Source organism: Colobus angolensis, unplaced genomic scaffold, assembly GCF_000951035.1.
Source record: "Colobus angolensis palliatus isolate OR3802 unplaced genomic scaffold, Cang.pa_1.0 Scaffold114, whole genome shotgun sequence".
Taxonomy (NCBI): domain Eukaryota; kingdom Metazoa; phylum Chordata; class Mammalia; order Primates; family Cercopithecidae; genus Colobus; species Colobus angolensis.
Window position 1 is genome coordinate 3,340,379 of NW_012112475.1, and position 10,674 is coordinate 3,351,052.

The window sequence follows — 10,674 nt, forward strand, 5'->3', positions numbered from 1 at the left end:
TTTTGTTTTTTTGTATTTTTAGTAGAGACAGGGTTTCACCATGTTGGCCAGGCTGGTCTTGAACTCCTGACCTCAGGCGATCCGCCCACTTTGGCCTCCCAAAGTTTCATTCCAGACAATTCTGTGAAAAGGCACCTATCCTCATTCACAGAGTTGGGCAGACCTGAAGTGGACTGGATTTGGAATGGTCACACTCTGGACTGTTTTGTAAGACTGGAAAAGCTAAGAGCATGCGCCCTTGACTGCCTGACTAGAGCACCTGGGGTGTTAACCCAGCTCTAGCTTTTCTTCTTAGTGTGGCCACGTTGTACTTTATGCAAACCCTGATTAACCTAAGCCACTGATTAGTTTGAAGGTGGCCATGGCACCAGATTCTGGCCAGGGAGAAATGAAGGATATTTGCTAGAGGGCTCTGGAAGAGTTTCCTTGCTGATGAAAGGGACATGCTGAGGAAGAAACAACATTTTTGCTTTGCCTGGACTTGGTCGTGTCCACGTTTGATGTCTGAAACTGGGGTGGCCATATTGGGACCCTAAGGGTAGCTACCCCAGGGCAAGCTGAGACCCAGAGGATGGCAGAGTGGAAAGATGGAAAGAGAAACTCTCATATATGTGCTCAAAGAGGCACATCAATGTTCATAGTGCCTTGTTTATAGCAGAAAAAAAGTCCATCAACAGGAAGAAAAGATAAATAAATCTTGTATGTTCATACAATGGAATACTGTGCAGTGATGAAAAAGAATAGTTACAGTTACAGATTTCAACACAAGGAATCTCATAAATATAATGTTGAATGTGAAAAATAATAAAGCTGAAGGATACGTATAGTATGATGTTTAAAAGCATCCAATACTTTGCCTTAGCAAACTACATATGTGGGAAAAAGTGTAAAGTAATGCATGGAAATGCATTACAATTTCTTGAGTGTTTACTGTGTGCAAAGCATCATGCTAAGAAATAGCCAACCTGATTGAATTCTCACATTGACCCTTAGTAAGAAATACTACTTTTTTTTTTTTTTTTTTTTTGAGCTAGAGTCTTGGTCTGTCACCCAGGCTGGAGTGCAGGGACATGGTCTTGGCTCACTGCAACCTCTGCCTCCGGGATTCAAGTGATTCTCCTGCCTCAGCCTCCTGAGCAGCTGGGACCACAGGCACATGCCACCATGCCCAGCTAATTTTTTTTGAGACGGAGTCTTGCTCTGTTGCCCAGGCTGGAGTGCAGTGGCATGATCTCAGCACCATTCTCCTGCCTCAGCCTCCCAAGTAGCTGGGACTACAGGCATCCGCCACCACGCCCGGCTAATTTTTTGTATTTTTGATAGAGACAGGGTTTCACCGTATTAGCCAGGATGGTCTCGATCTCCTGACCTCGTGATCCACCTGCCTCAGCTTCCCAAAGTGTTGGGATTACAGGCATGAGCCACCGTGCCTTGCCCAATTTTTTTTTTTTTTTTAATGGAGATGGAGTTTCAACATGTTGGCCAGGCTGGTCTTGAACTCCTGACCTCAGGTGATCCGCCCACCTCGGCCTCCCAAAGTGCTGGGATTACAAGCATGAGCCACTGTGCCTGGCCAAGAAATACTATTAATATCCCCACTTTCCCGATGAGAAAACTGAGGCCTAGAGAGGGGAAGTAAATTACCAATGGCACATAGTGGTTCTTTCTTAAGTACTAAAAACCTCATTTAATCCTATGGGATAAGAATGATCACTTCTCATTTCAAAATGAAGGAAAGAAGAACCCAGCTCACAAAGAGATCAAGTGCTTGAGGTGGGATTAAACACAGGTTTCTTCTAGTTCCAAAGCCTGTGCTTTTCCACCAATAAATTGTCACATCCACAACGCATGGGAATGTAAGCCACAACGCACACACGCACATACACACACACCCTAGCCTTGAACTTGAACCATATGGAATTGGGTAAAACCACATGCATTGCTGCACCCAGAGCTCCCATCCCATCATTCGTATTATTTTTAACTGAACCCTGAACTGAACAGAAGGGAACAGTGCTCAAATTGAAACTGAACTTGTATATTTTTTCAAGCTGTTGAACTACAATATTTAAATATTCTGGAGACAGAGACAATTACATAGAGAATTCTATGCTAACCCCTTCACTCTGTATGTTTTGATTTGCCTAAGGTCATATGCTCATGACAGACCTGAGGGATTCTTAGTCATTACAAAGCAGCTGTAGGTGATTTTTTCACTACTTCTACCCCTCTTTTACCCTCCCTTTCCCTTCGTGGCCAGGGCAGGGACTTGGAAGTTCCTGTACCCACCAGCTGTGATCCTCTCTACATTCTCTACCTTCCTTCAGAGCCCACATCCTTGTCCATGTTTGCTGAATGAAGAAAGGAGAGAGCAGGCCCTATGAGATGTATATTTTCCATCTTCAAGGACAGGGAGCTCCAGCCCGAACCTGATTCCTTCGGGGTCCCTGAGCAGAAGCTTCATTCCTGGGATAAGAAATTGGAACTTTCCACCAAGGCCAATGATCCTCAGTATTTGAGCAGCCTGGCTGGGTGTCTTGGGATCCAGGTGGCCTTTGTCTCATCTGGACCAGGCCAGCACAGTTTGTGGCCCTCCCCACAGCAAGAGGAGGGACTCTGAGGAGGCTTGGGGGCCCCTGGGGAGACATCCATCTTCCCAGAGCTTTATCATTTTTTCCATAACAGTATCCTCCCTTCAAGGTGGAAAGTCCCAGCTGGCAGCTGAGGATGCTGTCAATGTGCTTTTGTTCTCTGTCTTGCCCCTAGCTCAGGCAGCAGGGCTGGAGACAAAGACACCTACCTTTTTATACCAGCCTGTTCCAGGCCTACTGTACAAACAAATGGTGTAACACAGACCACCCCTTAACGGGGTGAGCTAGACCTCCCTGGTTTGAATTCTGGTTCTGCTACTTGCTAACTGTGCAATCTTGGTGGGGTCCTGAACTTCCCTGTGCTACAAGTTTCTCCATCTGAAAACTGGGGTGGTGATAATATGATCAGTTTTCAGGAATTAATGATTAATGTATGAAAAACACTTAGGACAGCACCTGGTATACAGTAAGAGTGATGTAACTGCTTGCTGTTTATTACATGAATTTGGACTTGGACAACTCATCTTCTTTCTCTGAGTCTCAGTTTCTCTAATTGTACAACTAGGATGGCAGTTCCTGCCTGCCTCTCGACCACTGATCTGGCCCTTTCTTGCTGTGTAGCCTTTCAGAGATTCTTGGCTTCTCTTGGCCTCTGTGTCCTCATGTATTAAACAGTACCTGTTAAGTAGAGGGTTGTGGTGGTGAGCACGTGAGAAAACGTGTACCCAGCATGTAGCATGGGGCCCAACACTAACACAGAGAAAGAGTTAAAATGAAGTTAGCTATTTTTTTGTTTTGTTTTGTTTTTATGGACGAGAAAGCACTTTTTAAACTACAATAGGCTGGGGGAGAGTGTGGTTTTCTCACATGCTTTCCCAGCCATTCCTTATTCACAGACACCTAGAATCAGAGAGGACAGGATTGGAAGGGCAACTTTACAGGTAATGGATAATGAATTAATGGATATCTATTAATGGATAATGAATTAATCCATTCAACAAATATTTACTGAGCACCTATTATGAGCCAGGCACTGTTGTCGGTGCTGGGGTCAGAGCAGCACTGAGGGCCCTTCCCTCAAGGAGCTTTCATTCCTGTGGGACAGACAGACAAAAACATGTGAACACATATGCCAGGCAAAGACTCATAAGCAGGTCTTCACAGTCTCAGAATATCTTACCCATAACATATCCTGGTTTCTGCAAGGCCTTAAGATAGGATAGCAGGGTGGGACCCTGTGGCTCACGCCTGAAATCTCAGAACCTTGGGATGTTGAGGTGGGAGGATCTCTTGAGCTCCGGAATTTGAGACCATCATGGACAACACAGCAAAACTTTGTCTCTTCTAAAAAAAAAAAAAAAAAAAAAAAATTAGCTGGGCATAATGGCATGTGCCTATAGTCCCAGCTACTTGGGGGGCTGAGGTGGGAGGATGGCTTGAGCCAGGGAGGTGGAGGCTGCAGCGAGCTGTGATCGCACCACTGCATTCCAGCCTGAGCAACAGAGTGAGACCCTGTTTAAAAAAAAAAAAAAAAAAAAGATATGCTAGCAGGAACCCACATTTATTGAATCTTCTTAGACACAGGAAGTGTCTAAAGCATTTTACACAACTTGAATCATTTAATCCTCTCATCGATCCTAAATGAAAGAATTGTCATGAATTCCGTTTTATAGATGGAGAAACGAAGGCACAGAGAGATGGATGGGAGCAAGGTTTGAACGCACACCCCCTGGTTCAGGGCAATGCCCTCAATCACCCTGCCATCTTGCTGTGCTGGCTACATAACTTTCCTTCCCTCAACACCTCCCACCTCCCCATCTTGGTCTGCACTAGTTCTTTCTTCCCTCCCCCTTTCCTCCCCTATCCCGTTCTCAAGTATTTCTTCCACATTCTGAGTGGCCTGGGGTAAGCTTTCTCTCTCTCTCTCTGGCCCTCAGTTTTCCCATCTGAGGCTGGGGGATTGGACTGGATTATCTTCAGGTTTTTCCCTGACTACTCTAATTTTCAGCTCCTTATCAGTTTGTGATTCTTTTATTTGCTGATTTGTTTTCTAGTCTGCCAGCCCACCCTACTGTGAGCTACTGTGAGCTCCCTCTTTCTGTTCACCACATCTCCCCGGAGCCTGGCACTGTGCCCGGCACTTAGTAGGCCCTCAATAAATATTTGTAGATGAAGAAAGGAGGGGATGAGGGCGATCGTACTCAGTTTTCTAAAGCCAGCTCCTGCACTCTCCTCCCCGCCCCTCTTCTTTTCTCAGCTCTTCCCCCTCCCCGCTTCCCTCCCGCCCTCTCACCTCCCAGGGCCCACTCCGGCCCTCCATCCGGCCTGCATTTTTCCGGGTTTGATATCATTTTTTCCACTCTCCCGGCTGCTGCCGGCCGCCTCTGCCAACTTTCCACAGCTAGAGCCCCTCCCCCTGACCGCAGGCCGGAGACAGCTTGGGGTGGGGGAAGACCTTCCTTCTCTTCCCTTCCCCAGGCTGGGGTTGGGGTGTGGGATTGAGTGCCGTCCGTCCCCGTTGGAAGGCTGGGGTGCGGGGAGTCGCGGCTGGAGGACGCGGCTGGCTGGCTGGCGGGTGCTGCCGTCTTTCTCTGCACCGCTTACCCCGGGACTGGCGTCTGGGCTAGTTGGGGGAAGGGATGTCCGGCGTCAGGGACACGATGGTCATAACGGTTTGCGTCTTGTTTTCTTCTCAAAGCCGTGACACCCCTTCCTTTCGGGCTGGAAACTCCTGACCTGATCCCCAACACCCAGCCCTGACCCCAGCCAGGCTGAACGCCTCACCACCTCCTTCCTTCCGCACAGCCAAAGGGAGACCCGGGAGGAGGCTGGGCCCTGGGGTGTAGTCCTCCCTGGCTGGGTGACTCTGGCATGCTCACCTCCCCTCTCTAGGCTTGTTTTTGCCTTCGGGAAATGAGTGAGTTGGATTAAGCTGGGGTCCATCCCGGGGATTAATGGATTGAGTTTCATAGAGTTCCTGCCCCAACCTCGTTTAAATTGGATGTGAAATTATGTTTTTAAATTCGTTTTCCCAAGATTCTATAGGGTTTTGTATCATCTTTAAAGAGGACAATGGATATGTAGAGTCTGACAAGCCTGGGCTGGAATCCCGGCAACTTCGCGTATAGCAGCTGTATGATCTTGGGTGAGCCTTCGGTGTCCTGTGCCTCAGTTTACTAATGAGCAAAATGGGGTTAATCGTAACACCTTTCTCCCAGGTGTTGGGAGGATTAATTGTTGCGACAGCTTAGTACACAGCTCCCAATAAACGCCAGCAATTCTATTGCCAGGATGAGTACTGAGGTCCTTCCAGACATGTGAATCTAGAACGTAAAAAATGGGTTAATGAGAAAGTAGCTGGTCACGAACTGTGGTTGTGATCCACTGTCGGGAGAAGAAGGGCTTGAGCACAAAATTGGTCCAAGTACTTTATTGATTGGCCCTGACGCCCAGGCCGGCAGGCTAAACCAGTCAGTCTACAGTCAAATGTAGATGGGAGGGCAGTAGGTGGAGACGCCTGGAAGAGCCGAGACAGAGATGTCTGGGCATTCAGATGGGACATCCTTCTGGTCTGGTTTATTGTGAGGGTTTCTGAGGGTTGGCCAGAGCCCAGGGACAAGGAAGATTTTTTACAAAAAGACACCCACCACGTAAAAAAACTACTTTGTGCCCAGCTTGGGGCTTCGGCCCCATCGTCTGTCTGTCATCTCTTTCCCGGGGTCCCCCAGGCTTGGATCTGGGGGATGCTCAGGCCATCAGGGCAGCAGGCAAGCAAGACACATGATGCACACTCCAGGTAACGGCGCCTTTGCCCCGCAGTGGCGTCTGTGGAACCCATAATGCACCTCAGCGACCCGCCAACTCTCAGAAGGGCGGGCGGCTTCAGAGCACGGCCAGATTGTGGCAGGACTTGGAGCGGGCCTTGAGTGCCCGGCGGCGTGCGCTGCGGGCTGTCAGACGTGTTAGGAAGCGACGAGCGCGCTGGGCTAGGCTGGCCGGCCGTCGGGGTGCTGGGGGATCCTCGGCCGCACTGTCCTGGCGGCGCAAGCGCAGTTGGCGCACCACGCCCTCGAAGAGCTCAGCCACGTTGTGCTGCAGCGTGGCGGAGGTCTCGATGAATTTACAGTCGAACACCACAGCGCAGGCGCGGCCCTCTGAGGGGGCGGGGCCCGGTGAGCAGGGGTGGAGCCATAACCGGAAGGCGGAGAAAAAGGTAGGAAAATATGTGTTCAGTCTCGATTGGAAGAAATTTTTCCTGTGCCCATACCTCGTGTTGCTGTCTGGGGACTCAGATAAGTCAGACTGGTCTTTGAGGGAAGACAGAGAGGCTGGGGCCAGGGAGGGGTCAGGTTGAATGCCAGGTAAATGGTCTAATTTGCTGTGGATCGGAATTACCTGGAGGAGCTTGTTAAAATGCAGATTCCTGGACCCACCCTCAGAGTTTCTGATTCTGTAGGTTTGGGTTGAGGTCTGGAAATCTGTGCTTTAACAAAATCTCCTGGGGCTTATGTTGCAGTTTTTTTTTTTTTTTTTATGTCTGTTCACAAAGCTTACGGTCTTCCACCTCCAGGATGCCACTGGGCCCGAGTTCTAGTCTTCAGGGGCTGGTGACTGTGAAACTGGCTTTTCCTTTCTAGGTCTCAGTTTACATATTTTTTAGATTTTACTCTGTGAGTAAGACCATTTAAAAATTGTTATGGGCCCCATCTGATATGTCAAACTTATTAAAATATTCCCCATCCCATTGTAAATACAATCCATATATGACATTTAAAGTTTTAGTTTATAGTTGCTTGCTGACAAAATATGTTTTGCAGACAATTAAAGCTTTGTGAAATTTAAATTTCTAATTTTTTTCACTATATTTTGGAGCCAGTAATGGTTCTTCTCAGTTCTCAAATGTAAGCCCTTGAAAGGCCTGTAGGCACCGGGCCTGTCATCCTGGTGGATAAAGTGTCTCTGATTAAGGGGCTAGGGGAGCCACAGAAGAAATTACTATTATTATTTTTTTGAGACAGAGTCTCATTCTGTCGCCCAGGCTGGAGTACAGTGGCGTGGTCTTGGCTCACTGCAACCTCTGCCTCCTGGGTTTAAGCAATTCTCATGCATTAACTGCCCAAGTAGCTGGGATTACTGGTGTGCACCACTATGCCTGGCTAATTTTTGTATTTTTAGTAAAGATGGGTTTCACCATGTTGGCCAGGTTGGTCTTGAACTCCTGACCTCAAGTGATCCACTTGTCTCAGTCTTCCAAAGTGCTGGGATTATAGGCGTTAGCCACTGGGCCTGGCCAGAATTTTTTTTTAAAAAAGAGCTAAAATTATTTTTTATTTTTTGTAGAGAGAGGGTCTTGCTGTGTTGCCAAAGCTGGTCTCAAACTCCTGGGCTCAAGTAAGTCCTCCCGCCTTAGCCTCCCAAAGTGCTAGGATTATAGTTGTGAGCCACCATGCCCCACCACATACACGAATTTTTAAGAAGTACAAATTCAGCTCTGGTCTTAGAAAATTCTGGCAGCTGGCAAAGAGGAATAATTGAGAAGTGGGAGGACTGGAGAAGGTGGAGATGCCAGGATAGCACAGAGACTGTAGGCAGAGAGGGAAGGGAATGTGGGATTAATGGAGGTGGCCTGACAGGACTTGGGGACTGGTTTGGGGGTGGTGAGTGGGAGACAAGAATGGTTCCTAGCTTTCAGGCTTAGGCAAGTGGCTGCAGGGTAGGGGCAGCTTGGCAGGGACAGTCACTGAGATGAAGAGCGCTGGAGAAGCAGCCATGACAGTGGGGCCCAGGGGAAGAGGAGGGGGTGGGATGGAGGGCTCACCTTCCACAGAGACTTCTCGGCAGCGGGCCAAGTCCGCCTTGTTGCCCACGAGGATGATGGGCACATGGTCTGCCTGATGTGTGCGCCGCAGCTGGATGCGGAGCTCAGAGGCACTCTCAAAGCTGCCTCGGTCTGCAATGGAGTATACGATGACATAGGCACTGCCCCCCTGCAGGCATGACTCCTGGCTCCAGTTTTTATCCTGCAGGAGAGGGACCCAAGGCCATCCTCAGAGGGTATCTAGGCCCTGGCTGAGGAAGGTAGAGCTGGGATGTTCTAATGGTTGGGATGGGGCTGAGGTTTATAGTTTGGACAGGTGTGGTGGGACAAATTCTGCCATAATTCTTTGTGTCACCTTGGGAAAATCGGTGATCCTTTCTGAGCCTCAGTTTCTCTGCTTGAAAATTTAGGCTAATGACACTACCTCACATAATTCTCTCACTCACTGACACTTTTGCAGGCTGGGTACTGGAGGCAAATTCACTTGGTTCCTGTTCCTGCTAAAGAAGGTTCTGCCTTGACCTGTTTAGCTCTTTTGTCTTGTTTCTGAGGAGGGTTTAGCCTTGCCAGAGGGTTCTTTATGCCTCGTGAAATCCAGAATGAAGAGAAAAAAGGAAGAGAGAGAGAAGTGAGGACAGGAGGCTGACTTCAGAGGGAAGGCATTTTTCAGGACAGTTTTGAAGACAGAGGTGAAGGAGCAACTGTAAAGTGTAAGTTCACAAAGGGATGAGTGGGGTAAGGGACACTTTAAGAAGTGGCTTTCTTTCAAGTTGTTTGACCAAGAAAAAGAAAGAACTGCAGTGCTTTTGATATTTTGGATGGTGATCTTTTGTTAGGGACAGCCCTCCAAGACTGGACTACCTGGGTAGTAACTTTATAAGTGTTGAATAAGACACAGTTTCTGCCCTCCAAAAGCTCATGGTCTGGAAGAGAGCTTATGGAAATGGGGAGTTATAGTGTAGTGTGAAAGTACCAGTAAGAGGCATGTGCAAGTGGCTGGAGGAGTGGGGTGGGGAGGCCAGAACAACCCCACCTGGAAGAGTGTGCAAGGGCTTCACAGGGGACTGGCGAATGGGGTTAGGAAGGAGGGGCAGGCCAAGCAGGAGAGAAGAGGAACAGTCAGAGCTAAGGCCTGAAGTGAGAAAGACTGAGTGTGGTTGTGAGTTAGTGAAGAAGCCAGAAATATTCTTTCATTTTTCTTTTTCTTGAGATGGAGTCCCACTCTGTCTCCCAGGCTGGAGTGCAGTGACACGATCTTGGCTCACTGCAACCTCCACCTCCCGGGTTCAAGTGATTCTCCTGCCTCGGCTTCCTGAGTAGCTGCGATGACAGGCGCCTGCCACCATGCCTGGCTAATTTTTGTGTTTTTGGTAAAGACCTTGAGAAAATTTTCTCCTCTTTTCTGGCCTTTTATTTTCCAACCAGTAAAATTAGGAAACTGAACCAGTTTCCCTGGTCAGTGACTGTGAAGAGAGGTCTCAAAGAGGGTCCAAGCAGTAGCAGCATTATCAAAATAAGTATGCATCCTTTCCATTTGTGCACAACATGGTACTCAGATATCAGAGAGGCTGAATCTGACAGAATTGGGTGGGCCTTAGGACCTTAGTGTACCAGGCTGGCTGACCATCAGGCCACTTGGAGTGTATTAAAAATCAAATTATCGGCTGGGGGTGGTGGCTCATGCCTGTAATCCCAGCACTCTGGGAGGCTGAGGTGGGCGGATCACCTGAGGGAGGGAATTTGAGACCAGCCTGACCAACATGGAGAAACCCCATCTCTACTAAAAGTATAAAATTAGCCAGGTGTAGTAGTGCACACCTGTAATCCCAGCTACTTGGGAGGCTGAGGCAGGAGAATCACTTGAAACTGGGAGGCGGAGGTTGGGGTGAGCAGAGATCATGCCACTGCACTCCAGCCTAGGCAACAAGAGCAAAACTCTGTCTCAAAAAAAAAAAATAAATAAATAAAATAAAAAATAAAAAAATAAAAAATAAATAAATAAAAATCAAATTATCAGGCCTCACCCTGGCCCTTGTCCTCAGCCTGGGCAACAGAGCGAGACTCCCTCTCAAAAAAGATAGATAGATAGATAGATAGATACTAGAGCCCCACTTTTAGAGCTTGTTATTCTTTTTTTTCTTTTTCTTTTTTTTCTTTTCTTTGAGATGGAGTCTCACCCTGTCACCTAGGCTGGAGTGCAGTGTCATGATCTCGGCTCATTGCAACCTCCACCTCCCAGGTTCAAGCTATTCTGCCTCAGCCTCC

General features: G+C 48.1%; 1 protein-coding gene and 1 long non-coding RNA gene across 2 annotated transcripts in view; both read right to left on the reverse strand.

Moving 5' to 3' along the window:
• Positions 1 to 3,388: 3,388 nt before the first annotated feature.
• Positions 3,389 to 5,130, reverse strand: LOC105524775. Its single transcript, XR_001003808.1, has 4 exons — positions 4,885 to 5,130; positions 3,772 to 3,935; positions 3,608 to 3,685; positions 3,389 to 3,491 (listed from the first exon to the last, which is right to left on the reverse strand). It is a non-coding gene; the product is annotated as an uncharacterized LOC105524775 (long non-coding RNA).
• An 864-nt stretch (positions 5,131 to 5,994) lies between these two features.
• Positions 5,995 to 10,674, reverse strand: part of REM1 (RAS (RAD and GEM)-like GTP-binding 1) — a 16,122-nt gene continuing 11,442 nt past the window's right edge. Inside the window, exons 5-6 of the mRNA XM_011960189.1 lie at positions 8,410 to 8,611; positions 5,995 to 6,745 (exon numbers count right to left, since the gene is read on the reverse strand). Coding sequence (XP_011815579.1) covers positions 6,474 to 6,745; positions 8,410 to 8,611 — 474 coding nt within the window. The 3' untranslated portion in view covers positions 5,995 to 6,473. The remainder of the gene's footprint in view (positions 6,746 to 8,409; positions 8,612 to 10,674) is intronic.